A 26,926-nucleotide genomic window follows, 5' to 3' on the forward strand; every position below is an offset into this window, starting at 1 on the left:
CTCATAGTGTTCGATGCTCTTAGTACCATGTCACCTTACTCTCCTCTCCAGTGCTTCGACTCGGTGTCTGAAGGCAGCCACGATATCGCGAATATGCTTGATCTTGTCAAATTCGGTCTCAAGTTCATCGATTTGTCTCAGAAGGCCATGTACCCGGGTGATCTCTGCATTGGCAGCTTGGATTGAGGTAATTGCTCGTGAGCTCTGTCGACGCACCGATGCTTGCGTTTCGCGAGTCAACTCCAAGGTGGAACTCTGTCAGTATAGGCATCTACATTTTTGGAAACATGTCTGAATGCAGAAACCATGACACGCGATCAAGAATTGTTCTGGAAACATGACAGAGAAACACCACAAGATCAAGGATGTACACACAGACGATAGATGAGAGGCCACACAGTACTACTCACAATATCTGCTCTCTGCTGTATACCAGCCATGACATGATCAAAGTGGTTGGCTAGCAGCTGCAAACTGCTTACATCCACCAAAACTCTTCCATTCGCAGCTGCAGTTCGCGCATTGTTGTTTGCTCTAGACAGTGCGGCCTGCTGGTGCCGTTGAAAACTCGCAATCTCATCGCCATTCGTCAGACCTAATTGCGATGGGGGCACTGTGGACGCTGTAGGCGGGACCGCTGCTGCTCGAGATGACGAGGCTGAATGTTTCTTGGGCACCATAGATGGAGGCTCATCTTTTGACTTTCATGCGTCGCGTCTAGACCGGAAAAGTTCGGATACGTTGGCGAGAGTGGCTTGTTCTCTTGTCGTTTCGGCTAGGTTACGGCGTCAAGATGTCTTGCGTAATTGTTGATGGCGATGGCCAGGGAAGATGAGGATGCGCGGTCTGGAGAGTGTTGTGGAGAGTGTGTTGGCATGGCGGCCTCGCCGTCGTGGGTTGGATGCCCTTGCCCTCCCCGGGCCGACATCCGGCGCAAGACAATCAGGATTTAAGCCGTCCGTGTTCTGGGTATGCGATGCCGATGGGACAGGTGAGCCCACTCGTGCAGAAGTAAGACTTTCATCAAACGACTTTGTAAGTATGATCCTCCCAATCTGGATGAGCAAGAGGTTGAGAGACAGAGCGCCATGACTCCGTGAGCCCTTGTCGGTCGGTTGGGCCATGTCTACCCACTTGATGTAACCGTGGTTTCCTCCGCCATCTCCTTTGTGGGTCACTGTGGATCTTGACGTGAATTAAAGCAAATCGACTATGAATTCCTCGCGTATGTAGCTTCGCAGCCTAAAGAAATCATTGTACTCTAGCGAAGACAGTCCTCTCTCCTGCGTATTGCCACATGCCGGGCTGAATGTAACCTCGCGCCTGAAACGCCATCCCTGTCTCCTATTTCTGAAATACCTCTACCGTTCCGAACGGCTAGTCCCACATTCTCATCATTTAATAGTCGTTGAAGTTGTGCAATGAGACGTCCTGACTGCCGCGTTGCATCAAGCCATCTTTCGGTCTCTTCTCTCCATTCTCGCCATTCTCGGTGATCTTGCCAAAGGCAGCGGCTTGAGCTTCGTTGCCATCGCTGGCTGGCACAACGTTGCCTTGTTGGTCCACTTTCACGCCGCTGGCAGCCATGCGCACTTCCTCTTCGCCAGCAGTGCCCTGTCTGACGGCCTCACGCGCGCTCTCCATGACCTTGAGCTTCTTCGCGTCACCACGCATGCGCTCAAGATGCTCGAAGTAGTCGTCGCCGACTGGAGTGACATATGTGCCGCAGAAAACACCAACTTCGAACTTCTGATTCGGGCGAGGACTAGCCTCTGCGCATGACTCTTCGAGGTCCTGGAGCGACTGGTAAACGACAGCGTCGGCACCGATCTTCTTGGCGATGTCCTGAGAGGTGCTGTGATGTGCGATGAGTTCGGAAGATGAGGCAAGATCGATACCGTAGATGTGAGCATAGGTGATTGGAGGAGCACAACTGGCGAAGAAGACCTGTTTGGCGCCGGCCTCCTTAGCCATGAGTACAATCTCGCGACTGGTAGTACCTCTGACGATACTGTCATCAACGAGCAGCACGTTCTTGTCTTGGAACTCGATCGGGATGGCGTTTAGTTTGGCACGAACACCCTTCTGACGAGCCTTCTGGTTGGGCATGATGAAGGTACGGAAGATGTAGCGGTTCTTGACAAAGCCCTGGCAGTAGGGGATCTTCAAATGCTTGGACACAGCGTAAGCCGAGATGAGACTGGTCTCAGGGATAGGGATAACGGCGTCGATGCTTGCGAGCTGTTCGGGAGAAAGTTGCTGCTTGATGGTCTCGGCGAGGCGGTAGCCCATGAGTTGACGGGAGCGGTGGACGGAGATGCCATCGATGACAGACTCGGGACGAGCAAAGTAGACGTATTCGAAAATGTCGGGGGCGTAGTTCAGCTCCTTGGCGACTTGTGAGAAGACAGGCTCCTTGCCTTTTTCAATAATGACAGCCTGGCCAGGCTTGATGTCGACAATGTTCTTGTAACCGCATTGCGACAGGGCGACAGATTCGGAGGCCATCATGTAGTCTGTGCCGATACCGTCGTCCGAGGGCTTTGAGCCGAGAACCATGGGGCGGATGCCATAGGCGTCACGGAAACCGATAAGGCCGTAACCAGCGAGCATGGCGGTGCAAGCCCAGCCGCCCGAGCAGCGCTTGTACATGCGCTCGAGAGCGGCGAAACAATCGCTGGCGTTGACTCTTGCCTTCTTGGTCTCGTTCAACTCGTTGGCGAAAATGTTCAGCATCAGCTCGCTGTCACTGTCTGTGTTGATGTGTCTGTGAGCGACCTGGTCGAGGTACTCTCTCAACTCGGGAGCGTTGATCAGGTTGCCGTTGTGTGTAAGGGCAATGCCGTAAGGGCTGTTGACGTAGAAAGGCTGGGCTTCTGAGTTTGCGCTGCTGCCAGCAGTAGGATATCTCAGGTGTCCAATACCCATGAAGCCGGGCAGGTCGGCGACGCGCGAACCGTCGTGGAAGACCTTTGCGGCGAGACCGTTGCCCTTGCACTGGTAGATGCGGCCATTGCTGGTACATGCGGCAATACCGCAAGCATCTTGGCCACGATGTTGCAGGTAGTAGAGAGCTTGGTGAATCTCAGCGGCAGCGTCGAGGGACGACGGGTTGCCGTGAATGACGCCGAGGATACCACACATAGTGACTGGTCGAGAAAGGGGAGAATTGGTGGTAGGTAGGAGATGAGGGGTTCTGCAAGAGACTCGAGATTAGCAAGACTGGTGGAGGTGATGGGTCTTGACAAGGCGTGTGCTCAAGCTATTGCTCAGTTCTAGAAAATGTGTTCATGAAAGATCACTAGTCTAACATCTATTTTTTACTTCTGATCTCATCCGTGCAAAGTGGTGCGTGTTGTTGAGGGCATGCAAGGAAAAGTCTGCAACTTACGAGTCAGGGTGTCTTCGAGCCGGATTCGATGTGTGCGCGTGACAATGGCGAGGAGGTTATGAGTGATTGAGCATGAGCCTGACCAGAGGTACAGGAAACTGTAGAGGGCGGATGCCTTGAACGGGCTCTTGGAGACGACATTTTGTGAAGAAGGAGGATGCGTCAAAAGCGAAAATATTAGTTGTAGCGGCGTTGCCGGACAACCCCACGTTGGTTGTCAGAAAATCTTGGCAGTCAATTCGACCTCTTCTCCGCAGGACCCCTCGATGTGAGCTGAAGACAAGCACAGTCGCTTTCGCAACAAACTTTTGTCTCGCGAGATTCACCAAGACATTGGATCTCATCGAGAGTTGCTCAGCTTCGTGACGCAGCCGTGTATCCATGCAGCTGACATCTCACAGACTGAAGCAGACTGGGACGCTGATTTCGACGTGAGACCGATGTCGGCCAAAGGATTTGTTATGTGGCTTCATATTGTCGCAACTTTCTTACCACATCCTCTGCGTACACCACCACAATTTCTCTATACTGTAGGCGAGATGACTTCAGAACTGTGAAGGCTCCCCATGTGCCGAACATAGTTACCATCTTAGTTATCTCGATGCACAATACATTCCAGACTCGCAGCAATGTCACTAAAATATTTGTTGATATCAACTCTCTGCGCTAGGTTTGGTGATGTGAGATATGGATGTGTCTCTTTGAGGCTTGTCGCTGCTTTGCTTTGATCATTAGGAGAGATTGAATGTGACCAAGTTTGTGTATTTGCTTGCAGCCCTTCACCTATCTATAGCACCTTTCACTGCTCACCTTTCACTGCTCACCTTTCACTGCTCACCTTTCACTGCTCACCTTTCACTGCTCACCCTTCACTGCTCACGACTTCACAAAGCGGCTCGCGGTCTGCGAACTTCCTTCTGCTAGCACACACCAGATTCTGCCTCTCTTTGTAGCAGGAAAAGTACCTTGACCAAGGGCCTGGGCCTCAAACTCTTACTTCCCATCTTGCTACGGCTTTCACTTCTCTGGCTCTCTTTCATCACTTGATTCATTCGCACAGCAAATCATTTGCCGACTCTAAAAGGTCATCGCCCCTCATCAGCCATCATTCTTCGCAGCTCATCTCCGACGACTCCCTGTCATCATCTGACGATCAACCAAGAACTCTTCCCACAACTCTTCCACAGTTTTAGCCCTCTCTCGGACTGTCCCACGATGCGCAGATCGAGTAGCACCGTTCCTGGCCGCGCAGGCACCCCTCAACGTTAGCAGATATCAAAATCACTCCAATACAGCTATCTGACCGTTACTATAGAACCAATCCTGATCGATGATGACATCGACACTCTGAGCACGAATCTCTATGATGCCATCACTGTTGATGATGACAATGGCTTCGGAGACGACGATACTGCCGATGTCAAATTCATTTCTGAGCAAAAATCTACCATCGATAATGACACAGCCAACGACGATGTGACATTCATATCTCAGCATGGTCCCATCCGCGATGATGACTATCGTTGGGGCTCGCTTCCACCCCCACGACCCAATCCTCGAACCTCCAAGAGAGTTAAAAGAGCCTTCGTCAAGTATGAGCCTAGAACCAACCCGGTCACCAACACATCTGCCCTCCAGGGTCACTGGATCACGGACAACTATTGTCTCCTTCCTGGTCTTGTTGTCGAGCTGCGTGTCGATCCTGGTAGTCCTTTAAAATGCGGCGATTTTCTCCGGATCGTAAGCATTTTTGAGGATATGGACAGCCAGAGTGTTTACCTAAGGGGTATCCTTTACCGTCGTACAAGAACTCTGGATGGGATGCTCCCTAGAAAGACCAACGAAGTGTATCAAGTTCTACAGCGAAACATGGAAGATCCTCGTGACATCAAGGTCCAGTCCCTTCACGATATTCCAGTTAGCCTCGTTACCGGCACGCGTTGCTTGAAACACACCAACACAATCTTCCCTGTCAACAGCTACCGCACACGCGAAGACATGAGCGGACAGTCAAGCAAATTCATTTGCGACAACGCCCAGCTGACTTGCAGATGGAAGAGAACGTTCCAGTATTCTTGCTTGATGGACTTGATGACCGGTCATCCCCAAGAGACCGCCCTTGAACGGATCACAGACGCTGAGTGCGATCTAGACTTTCGCATTCCAGACTTCAAACTACGCGAAGCTGTTCCGAATCTCAGATCGGACCTATCTGTTATCGATCTCACTGCCGATGAAGCAGCGGATCGAGACTCTCTTCAGTTGGCAGATATCCTTAGCAAGACTCATATTTCTGCTTCCACTACTTGTCCTGACTACACATTCGCCGACTTCTTTTGTGGAGCAGGCGGCATTTCTGTCGGAGCTAGGCAGGCAGGGTTCAAGGTTGTATACGGAGTTGACCACAACGCCGATGCTTGTGCCACTTATCGCCTCAACTTCCCTGGAACGGATGTTTTCGAGGAGGACGTCTACTACAACCTGACAGCCAGGCAACAAGACAACGCCCACGTGCGTTGCTGTCACATGTCCACCGTGTGTAAAACAATCTCGACTGCCTATACCGTCAGAGGCAAGAATCACGACGCCAACGAGGCGACTCTATTTTGTATCTCGGACATCCTTCGTAAGGCCACGCCTATGGTCGCTACACTGGAACAAACGTTCGGCGCTCTATTTGAAGGCAAAAAGCAGATCTTCAATTCCTTTGTCTTGCAGTTTACTGATATGAACTACTCCGTCAAGTGGGCAGTCCACACCCTTTCTGAATATGGCGTTCCCCAAGCACGAAAGCGCCTCATCATGTTGGCCTCATGTGCTGGACATCCTCTGCCAGAGTTCCCTAAGCCTACACATGCTGCTCACCCAGAGAAGCCTGTACCGGGTCTGAAGCCCTCGGTCACCATAGCCGATGCACTTGGACCCATCCGCCATGATACTCCAAACCACGACCCTCGTGCCTTGGAGCGCAAAGACTTCCCTCCTTACAGTCCTCATCAACTCGGTAGAGGCTGTATCACCACTAGCGGTGGTCAAAACAACTGGCACTTCAGTGGCAAGCGCCATTTGACTGAGCGTGAATTTGCCTGCCTCCAAACCTTTCCCTTGGACTTCAGATTCATCGGTAACAGAACTTCTGTCATCCAACAGGTCGGAAACGCAGTCCCGCCCACCTTCTCTGAGAAGCTCTACACCAGCATCCGTAAGACACTCGATGAAGTTGACGCGCAAGATACTAAGCGCATTCAAGAAGACCGCGAACCTACCATGGTGCTAGATGACGAGGACGAGAAAATCGTTATGGATCTAGATGTTTGAAGTCGAGGTTCATTCATTCATGTCGCTTGTGAATCAGCCTCCTCCAGAATCACGATCTCAGACTTCCATTACAGCGTTGTCATCACGCTGCCTCTGGTCAACCGAACTATCGGCCTTGCCCGTACTGTCTCTCGTTTCTCGTCTCTCCAGTGGTTGGCTCTGCCATTGGAGTCAAGAAATACAGGAAAAAACATGAAAAATAAACTCACCACAGAAAGGCCGCTGTCTAAAAAAACTCCTTGCTCGTTTTCCTATTTCCTTATTTTCTTTTGTCCGCAATCACAGGGAGCGTTACAGTAATGCGTTTCATCGTCGGCTTTTCTTTTTTCAAGTGGAGTTGATTTTCTGTTGCCTCTGAGTTAAAGCCACTGTCATCAAGGTCTACTGAGGGGGTCTATTTGCTGCGTTGCTGAGTTACATCAGAAGAGTGGTGTCTATTTGCTGCGTTGCGGAGGTTATCAGAGAAAGAGTAGTAGCTACAAATGTTTCTTTGCCAATCATCATCAGTAGCAATACAAACATCTCTGTCTAACTCATCATCTCATGAAGTGCTGACCTTGTGCTCATCTCTTTCGACCATGCTTGCCAGCTGTCTCTGCTGCCAGCGTCGACAGAAAATTGCATCAACCTTAGTCTTCATAGCAGCAAAAGTACCCTGTCGAGAGGCATACCAGGAAAGCTACTTGACAACCCTACAGGACATCTCCCAGAGAGGGCGATTCCATATATGCACACCCGGCCTCGTACACGACGTCAAACGAGCATTTGCGGTCTTGCCGAGCTGCGATCCGCTTACTTCATCTCTATCACATCGCTGTGTAGCAAGCATACTTCGAGAGCATGTCGTGATGTTTGAGTGATCGCAGAGGTCATTCTCGTCAAGCGTATATTCATTATCATGACGCTGTAGAAAAGTGGCTGGTCAGAGGACAAAGTGGTCACATGGTTCATCTCGTTCGGCTTTCTCAAGCGTCTCAAGGCCTTTGGCGAGAAAGTATATTCTTTCGCAAGATTTGACTGCAAATATCACGCACGTCCTCGGAAGCAGCAGTCAGGGCAGGGCGAAGAAGGGTAATGGCCAAGGCACCCGTAAGTGGTCTTCTGTTCTTGGAAGCAGCAAGAGGCTCGCCCCATCTGTTGAAACCGGACTTTTCCAATTCAGATATAAAGGTGTCTCGAAACCTTCTCGTCACCCAGGAGCGTATGGTGCGTTTCTTTGACACAGCCACGGGAGTTCTGATGACCCAGTGTAATCGTTGTGGGTTCCAATTGTCGAGGCGATTCGATGTTGGAATATGGAGAGGGTGACGATCGTCACTCGCTATGTTTTGTGTAGCAATAAAGGTGGTGCAATTTACGGGCTTGGAAAATGGCTCAAATCGCGTGTTGAACAGGGCGCTGAGCAACTTCTTTGGCGGTGGTCGCGACATTGTACGACGACGTGTGATTGCTTTGACAAAAGAACAATGAGTAAAGGTGAAGGTGGTGACTGACGAAAGAGAGACGGTACGCGCTGGCCAAGAGATTTGGCAGGTTCTGAAGTCCCCCACGCCAAAGCAAGCCATGCGTCACAGCAACCGCCCCTCCTTCTTTTCCACGACCACGACAACGAGCACTTCACCGTCAAATTTTCCCGCTCTCTCCCTCTCAGGCAACGAAGCCGCACTAGACAACTTCCAAACGCCAAAGCGACACATTCGCCATGCCCAAGAACAAGGGAAAGGTATGCGCCCACAAAGCTCGACGACAAAGTGAAGAGAAAAAACAGTGGCTGACTCGAATGTGACAACTAGGGTGGTAAGAACCGCAGAAGAGGAAAGAACGAGAACGACAACGAGAAGCGTGAGCTCACCTTCAAGGAGGAGGGCCAGGGTATGTGCCATTCTACCATGAACAAGGCGTACGAAGCACGAGACTAACACGCATCACAGAATACGCTCAAGTCGTCAAGATGCTGGGTAATGGCAGACTGGAGGCACAATGTTTCGACGGCGAGAAGAGACTGGGACACATCCGTGGCAAGCTGCGAAAGAAGGTCTGGATCAACCAGGGCGACATCATCCTCCTGTCGCTGCGTGACTACCAGGACGAGAAGGGCGACGTCATCCTCAAGTACAACGCCGACGAAGCACGAAGCTTGAAGGCCTACGGCGAGCTGCCCGAGTCGGCCAAGATCAACGAGACCGACACATACGGCGGTGAGGAAGAGGGCATCGGCTTCGACTTCGGCGAGGACGAGAGCGAGAGCGGCGGCGAGGTCGACATTGACGACATTTAAGCGAACAAATGGCCGCTGGCGATGCATAGACGGATCGGCCAGGCGGCATTCACGATTACAACCAGCGTTGGGCGTCTTTTTCTTTCACGAGCATCTTCCTTCAAACTGGGTCTGACGCCGCCGGATTGGCAAAAATGAAGTTTCTTTTTACTACTCGATTCTACTACCTGACGAATGCAACGCATAGACGACAACAATATATTGAGAATAGAGTAGCTGGAAAGTGATGTGTTTTTCGACATGGACTTGATGTGATTGCATTATTCCGACGGTGATTGGGCAGCATCACCAAGGTGAAGGCAAAATTGGAGTGCGGAAGCGGCGGGCTCGGCGGGTCGGACGCGTGTGTGAGGCCTGAGGCTGGTGCTGTCGGTCTTGTCTTCCGGCTTGCGGGCATCTTTAGGCTCTGACTGACGTACGCAGCACTCGTGCCCTCGACCTGCTCTGTACCTGGTCGCTTTCAACATCTTTGCACCATTCGCGCCAGTCAGTCTGAATTGACGCATGCGCATCTCTCCAACATGCCGTCCATCCTGAACGACGACGACAAGCAAAATGTCAAGCGCCAGGTGCCCAAGGCTTCCAACAAGATCCACGCTGTCGCTGTCGCCAAGTTGTACATTGCATACCCAAACCACAACAGATGGCAGTATACCGGCCTGCAGGGTGCCATAGTCCTTGCCAACGACCTGGTCGGCAACACCTTTTGGATCAAGATGGTCGACGTCTCGGTACGTCCTCTCCACGCCCTATGACCTCCCCTACCCAACACCTACGCCCTCTTAACACCCCTACATCACACCTACGCTCTCTCTTCTCCCCTACATCACGCGTGCCTCTACTAACTCGCATGACCAGCCCTCGAATCGCGGCGTCATCTGGGACCAGGAAATCTACGACACCTTCCAATACAACCAGGACCGCACCTTCTTCCACACGTTCGAGCTTGAGGACTGCCTCGCCGGTCTGTCGTTTGCCGATGAGAAGGAAGCGAAGCAGTTCAAGAAGAAGATGGACGAACGCGAGAAGAACGCACACAAGAACACGAAGAACAAGCCCTTCGGTAGCGGCAGCGGCACTTCCAAGAACAATGGTGCTGCCGCTGGAGGCAGTGGAGGCGGCTCCACCAGACACCGCTTCGGTCTCAGCAGTCTGCTCCCTGGACATCGTCATTCACAGGCTCCTCAGCCTCCGGCACAATCCATCATTCCACCACGCGATGTGACTATCAGTCATGCTGCGCCTGCTCGTCCTACACCATCTCACAATCTGGACATGTCGGATCCTGCTGTGCAAGAAGTTCTCAACCAGCTTCTGGGCATGGGCATTACCGAAGACCAACTGGAGGAGCACGCCGGCTTCATCCAGACTTATCTCGAGCAGCACAAGGCCAGTGCCGCTGCTGAAGAAGAGCGCAAGGCCAGGGCTCCTCCACCTCCTCCCCCGGTAGCCGCACGAATGTCTCCTCAGACTACTGGCGGCAGTGGAAGCAATTCCAGACGCGGGCCTCCGCCTGCTCCACCACAACCTAGGAGGGGTGCTGCACCGGCGAGACCGCCATCTCCCTCTCCTTCGCCGCCTCGTGCTCCTTCACCTCCTCGTCCCATGTTCCGTGCTCCACCTCCAATCGCCGACGCTGGAAAGTACGCCAATGTCCCTGCTCCGCCAGCCAGATCACGAGCCTCGTCTTCTGTTGCCCCGCCGCCGCCACCGCGTGTTCCCACAAAGACGCCGGCGGACGACTCATCTTCCAACAGGTTCGGTGTGCCTCCTCCCTTCTCTGGCGCTCGCATCCCGTCCGGTCCTCCTCCCACCCCGGCTCGAGGTCCAGTGCCGCCGCCTCCTCCAGTAAGGAACAACATCGCCTCTCCCGGCATTCCCATGCCACCACCATTGCCTCCCAAAACTCCGAATTCGGCTGCCCCACCCCCACCACCTCTTCCTCCCGCCTCAGCTCGTCCTGTCCCTCCACCCCCTGGAGCTGGCAATCTTCCACCGCCGCCACCTCCCCTTCCTCCACCGTCTGGAGGTGCTCCACCACCTCCGCCTCCTCCGCCAATGCCTCCATCTGGCGGCGCTCCTCCACCTCCTCCATTGCCTCCCGGACGTGCCCCTGGAGGAGACGCTCCTGCACCTCCGCCTTTGCCTCCGGTCGGTGGCGGCGGCAGAGACGACCTCCTGGCTTCTATTAGAGGCGGTGCTCGTCTCAAGAGGGTCTCCGATCAAGAAAAGAAGGACCGCAGTGCCGCAGCAGTACCAGGCGGCGAACCCGCTGCATCGAGTGGTCCGAGTGGTGGTGGTGGTGGTGGCGGTGGTGATGCTGCCGGCGGTGGTCTTGCTGGAGCTTTGGCCAGTGCCCTTGCTGCCAGGAAGTCCAAGGTTAGCCACAGTGGTAAGTGCTGCTTTGACACGATGACCCTATGACTAAATGCTAACATAATAATATAGATGACGAAGATGACAAGGACGACTGGTAGGTCATCGCAAAGAAAGGATTCGGAGATGTGCAGTTTTTAAGTCTTGATGGAAGTGGATTACATTCTTCAGGTTACGGGATATATATTTTATCAATTCGTCATATATCAAACCATCGCTGCAACGCGAGCTTTCAATGGGGGATGATAAAGAAAGGTATGCGTGTTCATAAGACTTGGCCATGCGTGTCCTATCAAAGTTCAGAAACTAGTCTCACATCTTCGTGGAGTGTTTGCGACGTGACATGATGGTCGTAGTTGTGATGCCAGCTACGGAAAAGAGAGACATAACGATGAGCCCGAACAACATCGACAACAGCCATGCTTCCATACACGATCACAGCACACACCCTGGTAGAAACCAATCAGCAATACTTGAATTCATCAAGTCCACAGACCAAATTTACACCAAGTTTCCACGCTGTTGTCGCGAGCGGATTACGAGGTCAGGGTGGCTAGCACAGCGAGTGGCTGGGTGCACCAACTTGACTCGAAATATTTCCTTCCACAAGACCCATCGTATGTCAACCGCACATAGCAAGCATGAACAACATACGGAGCAACCCGACAAGGAGCCTCCAATGCGTCCGCCAGATCAGAAGAGCATCAACACTGGACTCGAAGCCCAATAAAGCGCCATCGCTCCTCCGCAAATACCGCGGCATCATCCTATGGACGTCAATCGGCCTGGCAGTAGGCGGCACAACCGGCACAATCGTGTCACATACGATCGCTCCACCTCCTCATCCGCTACCAGGAACACACGAAGATGGCGTTCTCATGCAAGATCTCAACACGCGCATCGACTCCGAGTTCAAAGTCAAGGTACTACGAGGAAAATGTACCGCTGTAGCGGCGAGCTTGCGCGGCGATGAAGGAGTTTGGCGGGAACTGGACCCCAAGACTCTGCATGGCTCGCTTGTAAACGACTCACTGGCTGGTGCCCGATCGCTGGGAGTCCAACGTGTGTTCTGGAACGAGAAAGAGCATGAACTAGTGGCTGTCGTGTGGTTTGGAGGTGCCATGTCTGGATGGCCCGGCGTTACACACGGTGGTGGCATTGCGACTGTTCTTGCAGACAAGATGGCTTTGGCAGCTCGTCTTGCAAAGGGTATTGCGCCTGCCCAGGACTCTTCTGTCGGTCCCTCGGAGGCGACGCGTCTAGACTTGGCCTACAAGAAGCCTACCTATGCCAATGCCTTTTACGTCGTCAGAGCAGTACCTAGATATGGCGCCTTTGAGTCTTCATCGCCCAGCGACATGGAGGTCGAGGCTCAGCTGGAGACTCTGGATGGCAAAGTATGCGTACTAGTCAAGGGTGCTGTCCCTGTCTCCGAGGACGAAAGCACCATCAAGTCCTCTATACAGAGCTTGACGCCTGCCAAGTCATGGCTAGGCTGGACGTCTCGCTCAGATACTTAAAAACGCGTCCGAAGACTACCCATCGCACAAGTGGAGCGAAAAGAGAGAGGGAGCAATATGCTATCAGATCCTCAGATTCAAGAGCGGTCCCGGTCCAAGGAAGTGCTTCGAAGACTAGGGCGTCTGTATTTGAGGAGCATTATCTGATGGATGGTACATGGGTTTGAAATCAAGCGGAGGAGTTGATATACTATGAACATTGTGTAGCGTCACGAGGAGACGGCAATGTGCCCCCGCAAACACACATCGGGAAAGCATAGTGTCAGGTAGGCTGGCCAGTAAATTTGCCTACATCAAAGAATCGACTATTGGTTTGAACACGAATAAGCATAAAAGGATCTGGAGATCCATGTAGTTGGATGGGAAAGGACTCATAAGTGCACTCCCACAGTCAGTCAACAAACGCCGTTGAAAATCCTTCACAATTAGCCCAGGTCCGTACCCAGATGCTCCTCAAGCCCCCCCCAAACATGTCGCGTTATTGTACACCATTATGCATGTATGATTATGCCACCCTCGGGCTTCGATCATGCAATCATCCACCTAGAAACATGTCAGTAACGGTGTCATATCACTATGGCGACGTGTTGACTTACCATGCGCCTCCGACCAGAGCCACAAGAATCAGTGCTGAGAAAGCACGTTAGTATCTTGGATGAAGCTCTCGACACAACCGTGACATACCTGTGATGATACCGGCACCAGCCCTGTCGCTGGTCTGAACGGGACTAGGTGGAGCAGTGGGGTTTTGATCGCCGCCGGTTCCAGCACTGAGGGATTTGGTCAGTCATCATCAAGCTACTTCTAAAACGATTACTTACTTGGGGTTACCCTGAGAAGTTCCACCAGTCGAATTTGAGACAGGCCCTTGGACCTATAAAGAGTCAGCACTTCAAATTTCCAACAAGCTCAGAGCCAAGAACATACCCTGTCTATAAGGTTGGATTGGATAACTTCGAGGGCGGACATTTGTTGGCCCACACCGTAAGTTCCATCATATGCTCCATTGTTCCACCACTTGGTTCCACATGTTGTACCATCGTCACCTCCACTGCAAGAAAGAGCTGCAGCCTGAGCAGATGCTGCAAGATAAGGCTTGATATCGTCGTAAAGCCATGGGGCAACTTTGGTGGACGCGGCCATCCAGCGTGACAAGTAGGCTTTGAAACTGCTCACAGTCAGTCTGATGATGTAGAAAGGGATGGTGTCAGTAATGCGTACCTAAGCTGATCAATGTTGCAGTTGTTTCCCGGTTCGCAGGCCACCTCAAACATGATCTGTCCGTCTCCTTGGCCGCCTTGTTGAGTGAAGAAGACATGTGTGGCATTCCAGATGCCGAGCGTGCGCTCCCTCCAGACCTCATCTTGGGTAACATTCCACATGGTAGCAGCACCGAGAAGATGAACACCAGCGTTGTAAGACCATTGGATGTGGTTGAGCTCGGTGCAATTAATTTTGTCGTCACTACCGTCGTAGAAATAGTAGTCGTCGCTCATCAATCCAATGTCATGAGTCCACTGGAAAGATTTCTCGGCCCACTCTGCATATGTTTGATTGCCAGTATAAGCAGCAAGACGTGCTGCAATGTTGAAGAAAGCGCCGTTGGAGATGGTGTTCTTGTAGTCGTAGCCTTGGTTGAAGGCGAAGATTTGCCATCTCAGACCTCCGCCGCATGTCGAGTTATCCCAACGCAGGGCTTGACTGTTGAAGACAGCTTGGGCCAGTGCGAGCCACTGAGGCCTGTCGGAGGGGGGATTGGGGAACTTGAGCTCGGCAGCAGACATGGCAGCCATACCCCAGAAGGCTTGATCGTCATTTCCGAGAGATTTACTTTGGTTGTTGGGCATGTAGTTGTTCTTGTCACCGACTTGGAAGAGCATGGCCTGCGTGGTGACATCGTTGTAACTCGTGTCGCCTGTGTAGTACCAATAGTCGATGAGAGAACCGAACATGGCGCCGGCTTCCCACCAGTAGTATGGTCCAGGAAGCAATCCAGGGATAGCGCCAGTCTGGTTTCCATTGTAGTATCGCATCATGCCGTGAGCGACCGTTGAGGCGGCCGTCTTGATGGATTCTGTCCTTGTTAGTCTCTTTGTCTTCAACACGGCAAGAGGCACTTACCCTCGCTAGTCAGGTCGACGGTGAGGGCGGCACATGGTAGTATGGCGAGAGCGGCGCAAGACAGGCCGGACAATGTTGATGTAATACGCATTTCGATTGGAGTAATGTACGGTGACTAGGTGAGTTACACGAGGCACGCGCCGTTGGTGGGCGGCTGTTGTTGACGATGAGTGCTGGAATATTATAGAAGACCAGGGCACGAGGACGCAATGATGGAGATGGATGTTGGGGCGGTATGGCGAGAGTGATCACTACAAAGGTGTCCGGGGCATCCAATAACGTTTAACCAAGCTTGCGATCGGGTTGAGGATTTCGATGGTGACGTCGATCGAAGACAGGGATGGTGAGAGCGGCAAACACTGGAAAGCGCGTCACAGTATGGCGGATGCTTCGGGTGCGCAAAAGAGAAGGCAGACGATGGATTAATTCCACCAAAGCAAGTAAAGGTGTGGTTAGCGAGAGTGCTTGTAGTGGTGGGAATGAGGGCGAAGAGCGTCCGAAAGGGAAACAATGCAGGATCTAATAGTCTAGAAATCACGCGCTCGCCGCTCGGATGGAGATGCCAAAGGCCAGTTTCTGGGCGCCAATCAGCAGTGAAATCCCCGCGTTCCTCCACACTCCGATCAACCACGATGTCCGTCATTTCTCTAGATTGTCGCTGAGCACGAGCATGCTCTCCGCCATTCTAGAACATGTCAAAGGACGAGAGGACGTGTATATGTGGTCCTCGGATGTCAATACCACACGCATCGGTTCACCACATTTGGTAGGGTTCCTGAGAAGTACAAGAACCCAACCGCGTATAGACCCAAGGCCCGATACGACCGGGTTGCAGGTGGCGCCGAGGCTGACAAGAAGAAATCTGGCAGAGGCCAAGCGCCTCACACAAGAAGTTTTTCGTGATTTACTGTTGCCAATGCGCGACGCAATCCGCGATGCAAAGAGGCAGTGCATCTTCCCCTGAGCATCACTTCTGGAACTCGTTGAAATGACTGCAGAGTGGATTCTTGATTCTCAAGTGTTCAGCTGAAGCAATCGATCAATCAACGACGGGTAGTCTAGCGGAATGTTGTCGTTATTTGCCGTCAGCGTCAGCGGCTTATGCATTGACTTTTGTGATATTTGCGGAAGAGCATGGAGAGCGACCGCTCGAGCCGGAGAAAGTCTTGTTGCTTCAGGGCCCTCGGACACACACTGTTGACATGAAAGCATAGTTACAAGGAGGATTGGGGGCCTGACATGGAACAAAGGCCGTGAATTGACAAAGAACATCAACAGCAGACGATGTTAGACACAGCCATGCCACAAGAGCAGCTGACGACGAAGATGAAAGTCAGCTAGCATGGAGTAAAGGTGAGAGCGAACAGTACAGAGCTGGGAGTGCAGGCAAGACAAGATTCCAGGTGGTTGGTGCTGTGACGAGTATTTTTGGTAGGCAGCGAGATTTGGTGCTCCGCCCCGGCCAAATCCCGCTTTGAGCTTCTGTCAACCTCCGCCAACGACTGTCTTGTCACCAACTCCACTACCCAACCTCACACCACCAACAACCTCGCTCCATAACGCCCTTGTATCGCTTCCCTGCGCTTTCGCTCCGTCTTCAAACACCTTGCCAACAAGACTCTAAGCAACCGCTCAATAAACAACCACATCGCCACAATGTCCGAGGCACCTTACGACCCCTACATCCCCTCTGGCCAGACCGGCGGTGCCAGCAGAGATGGCAACCAGCGCACTGCTGCTCTGCAAGCTGTACGTCTTTTCTGAATTATCGGCCGACTTGTGCACAGGGCGACTGACCGAAATATGCAGGAAATCGATTCGACCGTCAATGTCATGCGCAACAACATCAACAAGGTCTCTGAGCGTGGCGAGCGTCTCGACAGTCTGCAAGACAAGACCGACAACTTGGCCGTTTCTGCCCAAGGCTTCAGACGTGGAGCCAACAGAGTCAGAAAGCAGATGTGGTGGAAGGACATGAAGATGAGAATGTGTCTCATCGCCGGTATCATCATCTTGCTGGTCATCATCATCGTCCCCAGTGGTACGTTTCCATCGCCCTTCTCGCAGCCTCGGGTGACTCCTCCAGCTAACAGCATGCAGTCGTCGCAACAAAACATCACTAGAGCGACCCGGCTCGACGTGTTTTGACGAAATGACCCCGGAAGTTTGCGAAGCCTCTGTCGACGAGGCACGCGTATTATACCACTTTGCCACGATTCCCCCGTCTGTTCGAATCCTCTCCGATACCACGACATGCCTCGACTGCACTTTAACGAACTGGCGCACAAGGGAGCATCTGCTGATCTGTTTCTTGACTTTACGATTGTTTTCCAGCCTCTGCACAAGCCAAGGGCCTCTATACGTGTAGTAATATGACTGCTTCTCTTTTTATCTCTTCCTCATTCTCACACTCCTGCCGAATCCTTTTAGTCAATGCTTCTACAAAACTACTCGTGCTCCTTCCCAGTCTACTACCGCTGTAGCGTCTTTCGTGCACACGAGGCTACTGTAAAGTACGAGATCTTTGGGCTCCCGATCTTGCTCTTTAAGATCGTGTCTGAGCAACCGCTCTCTCCAATTGTCCCCACTGATCTTGTATTACACTGTGCACGATTACTGTTAAGTAGTGCCAAAGTCTGACATCTGAGAAAAGCGCCGTGCATCTCGGTCAAAACCAACCTCCCAAAACGACTTCGCTGTGCTGTGAAGCTGGCGTCGCCGTTCCCCAAGACATCACTCGACAAATACTCCTTCCAGGCTATCGCACGGCCCTGAATGCATGTGGCAGTTCGCTCCGAAGAAGTTTGAAGTTGTTGCTCCTTTCACCGACACACTACCCTCCTCAGTGATATACTGACAACCTCACTTTGGCCAGCATCTTTCCTTCTACTGAAGACTGCTCTACTTCAGTACCACTGGCTTGTTTTTCTTCCGAACTTGAGGTAGAGCGGACGATTCTAGACCTGTCTGCCGTACTGGTCCCTTATACAGCGTGACTGCATCCGGAAACCCTCGACAGTGGCCCTCACTTCAATCACTTCTGATACTCGACTATATCACTTCAGTGCTCACCACACTACCGAGATCCACTGCTTGCCACTCACTACGGGCGCCTTCTATCATTCCACTACCTTCACATTCACAATCTATTATCTCCACTACACCACCTTCCATACCTTCTCTTCTTCTTCCTTCCACAGTCACCACAACTAACATTTTCTTTTCTTCCACCCCTTCTCGATTCTTCTGCAACAACATAGTGCATACCATCATGCGTCAATTCGAAGCAACCCAAGACTGGCTCCGGAGACTCAATCTTGGACCTACGGATATCGATAACAGCAGACAGCATCGAGGAAAGTCTAAACATGCGAAGATCATTGCTGAGTTCGCTAAGAGAGGTAACCTGCTGGCTCGACAGATCGGGTCGAAGCTCGAACAAAGTGGTCCATCCGCAGATCTCACTCCATTCGATCGCAGCTACATTGAAAGACCACTTAGACCAATTCGCGGTGAAATTACGGAGTACGCTCAAAGCATCAGTGGGCGAGGAACAATGAGCGCCAACGACGTCGCTTACCTGGAAGGTATGTATGGGATGATCTTCACTTATCCCTCGCTAACTACGACGGAAAGAGATGAGCAAGCGAACACCTATGTTCGTATGCAGAGCCTACACACTGGTCGGCTCAGGATGCACAAACGGCCTGACGACTCCCTCTCTGTATATGCCTAGCGCGAGTTTCATTCCAGACCGTAAGCACAGGCTTGATGATATCGATGTGAGACAGATGCACAAATCAATCTACAGCATCCCTCTGGAGGTGGCCCGACCCATGGTCGGCGGTCACTTGCGCTGGGATGATCGGATCCAGGACGAGTTCCTTTCGCATACGTCCTCTTTCCTTTTTGGGATCGTCCATCTCCTACTACGACATCTCGAAGGCCAGAAAGACGGGTACTTGTCGGCTATCAACAGAACCCGAGCATTCCGTAAATTAGGCTGGTACAAAGTGCAGCCTGAGAATGCGAATGATCCTGGTCCAGTTATATTCCACCATGCTCCAAGATACTGCGATACGATTCGTCTCTTCACCCACGACTGGTCTGGTCAGCTAGCGATCTCTAGCCTCCACTACCGTAAATTCACCCATGAGTACATCACTCATGGTCTCTTCGGTTATCCGGAAGATGATGAACTCCAGCCCGTCTCTTTGGAAACCCTCGTGTCCTTAGGATTGCTTGATCTCGTTCCAGCCCTCAAGATTCAATGCATCGAAAGACCGTCTGGTCTGTACACGACCCTTCGCGCATTCCGAATTGAGAACTACGAGGGGAAAGACCATGTCAAGGTCACTGATGCTGAGCTGGCGATCGCAGAGAAGCTGGCATGGGCGCATATGCGCTCGGAGGTTGTGACAAAAGAAGAAAAGAAACGACCGCATTTGTGGATGCTTCTACAATATCTCACTCTCCGTAAAAGAGTGGCGGGAGACGAACTTCTGCGGAACAGAATTCGCGAACTCGGCTATACGCGTAAGTCGCCGGACTGATCTGATCCAAGAGCTCTATGCTGACCTAATACACAGGCAATGAGTTAGACGAAGGCTTGCATGATGGCTTTGAGACCATACCCTCGAACTTGCCCGAACTACATTCGTTGTACCATCTCGCGACAGATGTTCAGTTTGTGGTCGGCGGCCAGCCACTAAATGCTCTGGCCTTATTCAGCACTTACACGCAAGACCCTCAGGCACAGCAACACATGGCAAGGGCCGACGCAGATTACGATCGCGCCTCTGTGCCTTCGTTTACTCTAAGCTCTCTCGGCTGGGAGATTCAGCAAAAATGTAAATTGATATGCGATTGCAACATCTGGAAGAAGACCAAGAAGCGCAAGACCGATCACGCCCCAGAGACCGACCAGCCCGGAGAGGAAGGGAGCCACGACACTGGCGGCAATGATGGAGACGAAGACAACGACAGAAAGAGACCTGCAGAAGTGCTGGAGCGCACTGCAAAGAGACCAAGGACTTTCGGAAGATCCTCTGACTTCGAAAGGGAGGTCCAATCTGAGGGTTCCACGAGTCTTGAAGAAGGTCACAGCAGATCTGCTACATCACTATCTCTCTAGGAGGACGATGAGATCGAGCGGTCTCGCGGAAAGTTCTTAGAAGGGCAGTCTGTGCATGAGGAGCTGAACACTATGCTCCTGACGTACAAGTACGAAAGCAAGACTTGCTACTAACATTTTATCATCATCCAACAACCAGCCAGATAGTAGCAGAAGGAATTTACGATGTCTCAGATGAAAATGCAACTGCTGTATATCTCGGTTTGTGTGTGTGACGATGCACGAGGCTCTCGTCAAAGCCGACTTATTCGGATCTGACACAACTTCGGTTAATGCGAAACTTGTTCAGAAGTCGTTAGACCGCACTGTCGAGCGATGGAAGAGATCAGAGCCGTCCGAGAAGTTGAACGTGGCTCGTCTCGCCGGTTTGTCACACTCAAGGCTTGCATTCAGTACTAACGCAGGCATGGTGCGTTATTGTGTATGCACATCCGGAGCGCGGATGGAGATCGGCTTCTCCACGTCCTTTGGTGTAAAGGAGGGTGAGCAAATTGCAAGGACGCTAAGAATCAAATGATTAACCTCGTGCCGGCGAATATCAGATTAATGAATAAATGCGACACCTTCTACTTCTTCCGCTGAACGACGGCTCTGTTGGAAGTTCTCAAGATTGGTTGTGCAAACGATGATGTGGTCTTGAAAATCGTGAAGCATCAAGCCAAGTTATGTTTGAACGTCTTTTGCTACGAAGAATGTGGGTCCTTTACCGGCATATCCAGCCATCTCAAAACGAGCACCGGGATCAACGCGCGAGATTCGTGTTCAGTACGAGAGGTTTGCTGCCCCAAGCCACAGGTTTAAAACATGCCAAGCGAGTGTCGCGTTTTGTGAATCTCTAATTATTGCGAGGGATGAGACCAGCGCGGTGCGGTTGCATCGGACAGTCTTGGGCATCCGTCATGGCGTACCATTATAGATCAAGAAGAATCATCAGGTCGAAAAGTGGCTGTAAGCAAGCAGTTTGCAACGATTGGTAAAGTCTTTAGGCCGGTTTCTCGTAAGCATCGGCGTTAAAGGACCGCCGCACGGCTTCGGAGGATCCGGTACCCGTGCCCGTTAGGAAGGAGGTGGGAGGAGGAAGGAGCAATCGGCCAAGCAGCAGCCCCTACTCAGCATACGACACAATAATAACTAGCTAGGAGGTGGGAGAGCAGACTTCTGACAAAGCACAAAGCGTCGTTCCGCTGTCGTCAGGAAAAAACGAAGGCTCTTCCAACGAGAACCGTCGAGTGGAGCGCTGTTCAGTGTTCAGATAGTCACGAAGGGAAAGTCGTCATTACATTTCTTTGGACTCGTCTCGCGTTTCGAGACGTTCAGCCGCGTTGCACGCATCCGCCGCCTTCCTTTCTTTCCCCATCACACATTGGCATCATCTTCCCAGCCCGACACCACCTGGCCAGACGACATTCGACCCTCGTCACCTCTTACGCTCGCTCGCTCGCTCTGATAGCGTATGCTTGCAGGCTCTACACAGTGAGCCTGACCGTGGCTCTTGAGGCTCAGCTGGACGCCTCGACGCTTACCTTTCATGGTCAACACCGGACAATAATCAACTACTTCGCCTCGCCATCCTATCCCCCACCATGGCCATCCAGCCGTACCAGGAAGACAATGAGGCTTCCTCCGGACCCCACGACACCGCCCCTGCGAAACGATTGCGCTGGGCTACCCAGAGGGTCACCGGCGCGCAAGGGGGCACAAAACGACAATCCATATTGAGACGCCTCTCGCATAAGAAGCGCACGAGTGACGATTCGACCAAGAGAGAATCAAATGGGACCGATCTCGAATCTGTGCCCGAGGAATCCGAGGCTTCTGCCGATCAAGCTGGCCCTGGCCGTCGTGTCTTCTTCAACACACCGCTGCCCGCGGACGCGCGCGACGAAGAAGGCCACCCGAACACGCAGTTCGTACGCAACAAGATCCGCACCGCAAAGTACACTCCCATTAGTTTCATCCCCAAGAATCTGTGGTTCCAGTTTCACAACATTGCCAACATCTATTTCTTGTTCATCATTATTCTCTCGGTATGGAATCTAGCCCCATGTTTGCTTCTCCTGCTACGGCATATATACTGACTAGGTCGTGCTAGATCTTCCCCATCTTTGGCGCTACCAATCCTGGTCTGAGTGCTGTACCGCTGATCGTAATCGTCTTCATCACAGCCGTCAAGGATGGAATTGAAGACTGGAGAAGAACTGTACTAGACAACGAGCTCAACAACGCACCTGCCCATCGTCTTGTCGATTGGGAGAACGTTAACACTGCCGAGGACCAAATTTCCCTGTGGCGAAAGTTCAAGAAAGCAAATACTCGAGCCATTACCTACGTTTGGCGTCTCTGGAAGAACCGCAAAGAGCCCAAGGATGAAAAACGAAAGTCTCAAACGGACAGAGCCCTGGACGAAGGCCGGCCTTCCGCAGATGCTCGAAGACCATCCATGTACTCTCAGCGCATGTCCGCAATGTCCATGGTCACAGAAGAGCCTGGTGCCATGGAGATGACACCCGTGCATTCGCCAATGCCCGCCCCAAACATGGAAGGAAATAAAGAGATGGACTTGGGCGACCACGTCAGAACGTCCCTCGAAAATGATGCTAGCAGGCCTGGTGATGCGCGTCAAGTTGTCGAAGTTGCAAAAGATCCCACCGAGACGAATGCCCCCATTCCGAAACGCTTCTACGGCAACGTCATCAACCCAAGCAAGCCTGCTGGAAAAGCGCGTTTCAAGAAAGATTGCTGGAAGAATGTCCAGGTTGGAGATTTTGTTAGGCTCTATAACGAAGAGTCTATCCCTGCCGACATTGTCGTGTTGTCGACCTCCGATCCCGATGGCGCCTGCTATGTTGAAACAAAGAACCTGGATGGAGAGACCAACCTCAAGGTACGCCAGGCTCTGCATTGTAGTCAGAAGGTAAAGCGGGCACGCGACTGCGAAAGGGCCGAGTTTGTCTTGGAGAGCGAGCCGCCTCACGCCAATCTTTACTCCTACAGCGGCGCTGTTCGATGGAGGCAACATGGGAGCAAGAACTCCGAGGTTGAAGCCGCCGACATGGCCGAGCCCGTCTCCATCAACAACATGTTGCTTAGAGGCTGCTCAATTCGAAACACAGAGTGGGTTCTAGGTATTGTTGTCTTCACCGGAGAAGAAACCAAGATCATGCTCAACTCTGGTATTACCCCTACAAAACGCGCCCAGATCTCCAAGGACTTGAACTGGAACGTCATTTACAACTTCATCATCCTGTTCTTCATGTGTTTGATTTCGGCCTTGGTCCAAGGCACCACCTGGGGCAAGGGTAATGAATCGCTCGACTTCTTCGAATTCGGCTCCTATGGCGGTACGCCTGGTCTCAATGGTTTCATCACTTTCTGGGCTGCCATCATTCTCTTCCAAAACTTGGTTCCCATCTCCCTGTACATCTCGCTCGAAATCGTTCGTACTGCGCAGGCTTTCTTCATTTACAGCGATACATTCATGTATTATGCCCCAGTCGACTACCCATGCACGCCTAAGTCATGGAACATCTCCGACGATCTCGGTCAGATCGAGTACATTTTCTCTGACAAGACTGGCACATTGACTCAAAACGTCATGGAGTTCAAGAAGGTTACGATCAATGGCGTCCCCTATGGAGAAGCATACACAGAAGCTCTGGCTGGAATGCAGAAACGACAAGGAATCGATACCGAGGTTGAAGGAGCCAAAGCTCGCGAGCAAATAGCTCGCGGCAAAGTCAAGATGCTCGAGGACCTACGCAAGATTCACGATAATCCTTATCTTCTCGACGAAAACGTGACCTTTGTTGCGCCCGATTACATCGCCGACCTGACTGGAGCGTCTGGACCTCAGCAGAAAGCTGCTAATGAGTATTTCATGCTCGTGCTAGCGCTTTGTCACACAGTGATCACTGAACGCACACCCGGTGATCCGCCAAAACTGGAGTTCAAAGCCCAATCGCCCGATGAGGCTGCACTCGTTGCAACAGCCAGAGATTGTGGCTTCACGGTACTTGGTCGCTCGAACGATGGCATCATTCTCAATGTTCTCGGTGAAGAACGCGAATATACTGTACTCAATATCTTGGAGTTCAACTCATCCAGAAAACGCATGAGTGCAATTGTACGTATGCCTAATGGAAAAATCGTCTTGTTCTGTAAGGGTGCAGACAGTATCATATACTCGCGATTGAGGAAGGGTGAACAGCAGGACTTGAGGAAAACAACCGCTGATCATCTTGAAATGTTTGCACGCGAGGGTCTGCGTACTCTTTGTATTGCTCAGCGAGAACTCGACGAAGCCGAGTATCAGACATGGAACAAGCAGCACGACATAGCTGCAGCAGCTATCCAGAATCGCGAGGAAAAGCTCGAAGAAGTCTCAGACGCCATCGAGCGCGATCTTACACTCCTTGGAGGAACTGCCATTGAAGACAGACTCCAAGATGGTGTACCTGATGCAATTTCGCTTCTTGCCCAAGCAGGTATCAAGCTTTGGGTTCTGACGGGAGACAAGGTCGAGACAGCTATCAACATCGGCTTCTCGTGTAATCTGCTGGGCAACGACATGGACCTGATCGTGTTGAACATTCAAGACGAAAGTCTGGCTAGTGCAGAGGCAGAGCTTGATAAGAACCTGGCTATGTTTGGCAAGACTGGATCAGATGAGGAACTCAAGGCCGCAAAGAAAAACCACGAACCACCAGCACCCACTCATGCTGTAGTCGTTGACGGCGAGACCTTGAAGCTTATGCTTGACGACAAGCTAAGACAGAAGTTCCTGCTTTTGTGCAAAGAGTGCAAATCAGTTCTGTGTTGTCGTGTCAGCCCTAGTCAAAAGGCCGCGGTTGTTGGTATGGTCAAGAATGGTCTTGACGTTATGACCTTGTCCATTGGTGATGGTGCCAACGATGTTGCCATGATCCAAAAAGCCCACGTTGGTGTTGGTATTGCTGGTGAGGAAGGCAGACAAGCAGTCATGTCCTCTGACTACGCGATTGGCCAATTCAGATTCCTTACAAGACTCGTGTTGGTTCACGGACGTTGGTCATACCGTCGACTTGCCGAAACGATTGCGAACTTCTTCTACAAGGTATGTTGCCATTCATAATTGATCAATGTGATTCACAGCTGACAGGTTCTAGAACATTATCTGGACCTTTGCTCTTTTCTGGTACCAGATTTTTGCTAACTTCGATTGTTCATACATCTTTGATTACTCCTATATTCTACTTTACAACCTGGCGTTTACTTCCTTGCCGGTCATCTTGATGGGTATCCTGGATCAAGATGTCGACGACAAAGTGTCTCTAGCGGTGCCTCAGCTTTACAGACGCGGCATTGAAAGGAAGGAATGGACACAGGTCAAGTTCTGGTGCGCTCTACTAGCCCCAAACATAACAAAAGACCCGAGCTAATTCCAGGTTTAGGACATATATGATTGACGGTCTTTACCAGTCGCTCGTTTGCTTTTTCCTCCCCTACCTTCTGTTCCGACCAGCCAACTTTAATACCGAATCGGGCCAGAACGTCAACGACTATCAACGCATCGGTGTTTACATCGCGAATGCCACCGTCGTGGTGGCTAACCTTTACATCCTGATGAACACCTACCGTTGGGATTGGTTCTTCACCCTCATAACAACGATCTCTATCTTGCTCATCTGGGCCTGGACTGGCATCTATTCCTCATTCACTGTCGGTTTCACCTTCTACAAGGCGGGCGCTGAAGCATATGGATCTTTGAGCTTCTGGGCCTTGACGATGATGGTCATCATTGTCGCTCTCCTTCCTCGCTTTGCTGCGAAATCATTCCAGAAGATCTTTATGCCTCGCGATATCGACGTCATCCGTGAACAGATCAGACAAGGCAAATTTGACTACCTCAAGAATGTGGATCCAGAAAGCTCGAACGGTGTCACACCGCCTCCTCCTGAAAAGGTGTCGGATTCTACTTCAAGTTCGGAGATAAGCAAGCCTTCTGGGGCGCAACGACTTGCTCACAAATTGTCTCATAACAGGGTTCCCACCGAAGACGAGCGACCTATCTACCCCCCTTCAATAGCAGCGACGGCAACGACCCGTAATGCTAGGTCCCACAACGGTAGTGACGGCACCGACTATACTGGACACCGATCTTCTATTGATCGAACGTTCCCTGCGGTCGGTCAAGTGACATCGCGTCCTTCTGAAGACTTTGGCCATAGTCCGATTGACTTCTATCGACCTCCAGTCATCGCTGGAGGATTTGAGTCACCCGCACCACGACCAAGCTATGGTGATCGACCGAGACCTTCATTCGATCGTCTGAGGGCTAGCATGGACTTTGAGAGAACTCGACCGTCTTTTGAGAGCTCACGAGATTTCACCAGTGCAGCATATTTGTCGCGCGTAGAAAGTAGTCATACACCTGCCGGCACACCTGCTGCGGTAGACCGAAAAGACATTGGATATGCGATGTGATGAGAAGCGTGGATTGGAAGTTGTGTACAAAAGGCAGGCTAGGAGCGAGGGCGTTCCGCTTCGGTTGTCTTGATTACTGTCTCTTTTGCATGGCGTACTGTTTGACTATGGTCTTTTATGATTTGGATTTTTGCATAGATTTGTTTCAAGTTAGTTAAGATTCCCGGCTGTCGTTCTTTCAAACGAAGCTCCGCTCTGGCCTGTTGACAGGGTTTTGAATATGATCGAGTTCACTGTTCTGTCTGTCATTTACATAGCAGTTTCCAAATCGTGTGCTGAATCACAAGTCTTGGCGTGAAGTGTTTTGGTGCGCAAACAGCCCGGGA

The 26,926-nt window shown here is 51.7% G+C and overlaps 10 protein-coding genes across 10 annotated transcripts; 7 read left to right on the top strand and 3 right to left on the bottom strand.

Annotated features, from left to right (window-relative positions):
- Positions 1-1,039: 1,039 nt before the first annotated feature.
- AUEXF2481DRAFT_645120 (uncharacterized protein) lies at positions 1,040-3,238 on the bottom strand. The gene has a single exon (XM_013489702.1). It carries the CDS (start codon positions 3,142-3,144, stop codon positions 1,399-1,401), a length of 1,746 nt encoding a protein of 581 aa, XP_013345156.1. The 5' UTR covers positions 3,145-3,238; the 3' UTR covers positions 1,040-1,398.
- A 1,039-nt stretch (positions 3,239-4,277) lies between these two features.
- AUEXF2481DRAFT_645597 (uncharacterized protein) lies at positions 4,278-6,950 on the top strand. Its single transcript, XM_013489703.1, has 2 exons — positions 4,278-4,655; positions 4,707-6,950. Exons 1-2 carry the CDS (start codon positions 4,607-4,609, stop codon positions 6,707-6,709), a joined length of 2,052 nt encoding a protein of 683 aa, XP_013345157.1. The 5' UTR covers positions 4,278-4,606; the 3' UTR covers positions 6,710-6,950.
- Positions 6,951-7,626: 676 nt separating this feature from the next.
- On the bottom strand, positions 7,627-8,440 carry AUEXF2481DRAFT_645757 (uncharacterized protein). Its single transcript, XM_013489704.1, has one exon. The coding sequence runs from the start codon at positions 8,272-8,274 to the stop codon at positions 7,684-7,686; it is 591 nt and encodes a 196-aa protein (XP_013345158.1). The 5' UTR covers positions 8,275-8,440; the 3' UTR covers positions 7,627-7,683.
- AUEXF2481DRAFT_107221 (uncharacterized protein) lies at positions 8,275-9,339 on the top strand. Its single transcript, XM_013489705.1, has 3 exons — positions 8,275-8,432; positions 8,503-8,581; positions 8,641-9,339. The coding sequence occupies exons 1-3, from the start codon at positions 8,412-8,414 to the stop codon at positions 8,985-8,987; spliced, it is 447 nt and encodes a 148-aa protein (XP_013345159.1). The 5' UTR covers positions 8,275-8,411; the 3' UTR covers positions 8,988-9,339.
- Positions 9,340-9,391: 52 nt separating this feature from the next.
- On the top strand, positions 9,392-11,464 carry AUEXF2481DRAFT_78954 (uncharacterized protein; the record flags this gene model as incomplete). The annotated part of the gene is made up of 3 exons (XM_013489615.1): positions 9,392-9,718; positions 9,846-11,379; positions 11,436-11,464. The coding sequence occupies exons 1-3, from the start codon at positions 9,509-9,511 to the stop codon at positions 11,462-11,464; spliced, it is 1,773 nt and encodes a 590-aa protein (XP_013345069.1). The 5' UTR covers positions 9,392-9,508.
- A 270-nt stretch (positions 11,465-11,734) lies between these two features.
- On the top strand, positions 11,735-13,338 carry AUEXF2481DRAFT_645625 (uncharacterized protein). The gene has a single exon (XM_013489706.1). It carries the CDS (start codon positions 12,005-12,007, stop codon positions 12,881-12,883), a length of 879 nt encoding a protein of 292 aa, XP_013345160.1. The 5' UTR covers positions 11,735-12,004; the 3' UTR covers positions 12,884-13,338.
- A 362-nt stretch (positions 13,339-13,700) lies between these two features.
- Positions 13,701-15,095, bottom strand: AUEXF2481DRAFT_46677 (glycoside hydrolase family 76 protein; the record flags this gene model as incomplete). Its single annotated transcript, XM_013489568.1, has 4 exons — positions 13,701-13,757; positions 13,811-14,051; positions 14,105-14,957; positions 15,005-15,095. 4 exons carry the CDS (start codon positions 15,093-15,095, stop codon positions 13,701-13,703), a joined length of 1,242 nt encoding a protein of 413 aa, XP_013345022.1.
- Positions 15,096-16,660: 1,565 nt separating this feature from the next.
- Positions 16,661-17,372, top strand: AUEXF2481DRAFT_28514 (uncharacterized protein; the record flags this gene model as incomplete). The annotated part of the gene is made up of 3 exons (XM_013489457.1): positions 16,661-16,753; positions 16,814-17,045; positions 17,098-17,372. 3 exons carry the CDS (start codon positions 16,661-16,663, stop codon positions 17,370-17,372), a joined length of 600 nt encoding a protein of 199 aa, XP_013344911.1.
- A 1,136-nt stretch (positions 17,373-18,508) lies between these two features.
- On the top strand, positions 18,509-19,663 carry AUEXF2481DRAFT_645580 (uncharacterized protein). The gene has a single exon (XM_013489707.1). It carries the CDS (start codon positions 18,643-18,645, stop codon positions 19,555-19,557), a length of 915 nt encoding a protein of 304 aa, XP_013345161.1. The 5' UTR covers positions 18,509-18,642; the 3' UTR covers positions 19,558-19,663.
- Positions 19,664-21,246: 1,583 nt separating this feature from the next.
- Positions 21,247-26,894, top strand: AUEXF2481DRAFT_73114 (uncharacterized protein). The gene is made up of 4 exons (XM_013489610.1): positions 21,247-22,165; positions 22,231-25,230; positions 25,283-25,512; positions 25,568-26,894. The coding sequence occupies exons 1-4, from the start codon at positions 21,722-21,724 to the stop codon at positions 26,598-26,600; spliced, it is 4,707 nt and encodes a 1,568-aa protein (XP_013345064.1). The 5' UTR covers positions 21,247-21,721; the 3' UTR covers positions 26,601-26,894.
- The last annotated feature ends 32 nt before the right edge of the window (positions 26,895-26,926 follow it).

Source organism: Aureobasidium subglaciale (genome assembly GCF_000721755.1).
Source record: "Aureobasidium subglaciale EXF-2481 unplaced genomic scaffold scaffold_7, whole genome shotgun sequence".
Lineage (NCBI taxonomy): Eukaryota > Fungi > Ascomycota > Dothideomycetes > Dothideales > Saccotheciaceae > Aureobasidium > Aureobasidium subglaciale.

What these genes read in the sequence shown, in the direction of transcription:
- AUEXF2481DRAFT_645120 (XM_013489702.1), bottom strand. Translation starts at nt 3,144, where the DNA reads ATGTGTGGTATCCTCGGCGTCATTCACGGCAACCCGTCGTCCCTCGAC.
- AUEXF2481DRAFT_645597 (XM_013489703.1), top strand. Translation starts at nt 4,607, where the DNA reads ATGCGCAGATCGAGTAGCACCGTTCCTGGCCGCGCAGGCACCCCTCAA. An exon ending in CCGCGCAGGCACCCCTCAAC is followed by an intron (nt 4,656 to 4,706) that starts GTTAGCAGATAT and finishes CCGTTACTATAG; the next exon opens with AACCAATCCTGATCGATGAT.
- AUEXF2481DRAFT_645757 (XM_013489704.1), bottom strand. Translation starts at nt 8,274, where the DNA reads ATGGCTTGCTTTGGCGTGGGGGACTTCAGAACCTGCCAAATCTCTTGG.
- AUEXF2481DRAFT_107221 (XM_013489705.1), top strand. Translation starts at nt 8,412, where the DNA reads ATGCCCAAGAACAAGGGAAAG. An exon ending in TGCCCAAGAACAAGGGAAAG is followed by an intron (nt 8,433 to 8,502) that starts GTATGCGCCCAC and finishes TGTGACAACTAG; the next exon opens with GGTGGTAAGAACCGCAGAAG. An exon ending in CTTCAAGGAGGAGGGCCAGG is followed by an intron (nt 8,582 to 8,640) that starts GTATGTGCCATT and finishes CACGCATCACAG; the next exon opens with AATACGCTCAAGTCGTCAAG.
- AUEXF2481DRAFT_645625 (XM_013489706.1), top strand. Translation starts at nt 12,005, where the DNA reads ATGAACAACATACGGAGCAACCCGACAAGGAGCCTCCAATGCGTCCGC.
- AUEXF2481DRAFT_645580 (XM_013489707.1), top strand. Translation starts at nt 18,643, where the DNA reads ATGAGCAAGCGAACACCTATGTTCGTATGCAGAGCCTACACACTGGTC.
- AUEXF2481DRAFT_73114 (XM_013489610.1), top strand. Translation starts at nt 21,722, where the DNA reads ATGGCCATCCAGCCGTACCAGGAAGACAATGAGGCTTCCTCCGGACCC. An exon ending in TTGCGAACTTCTTCTACAAG is followed by an intron (nt 25,231 to 25,282) that starts GTATGTTGCCAT and finishes GACAGGTTCTAG; the next exon opens with AACATTATCTGGACCTTTGC. An exon ending in TGGACACAGGTCAAGTTCTG is followed by an intron (nt 25,513 to 25,567) that starts GTGCGCTCTACT and finishes TTCCAGGTTTAG; the next exon opens with GACATATATGATTGACGGTC.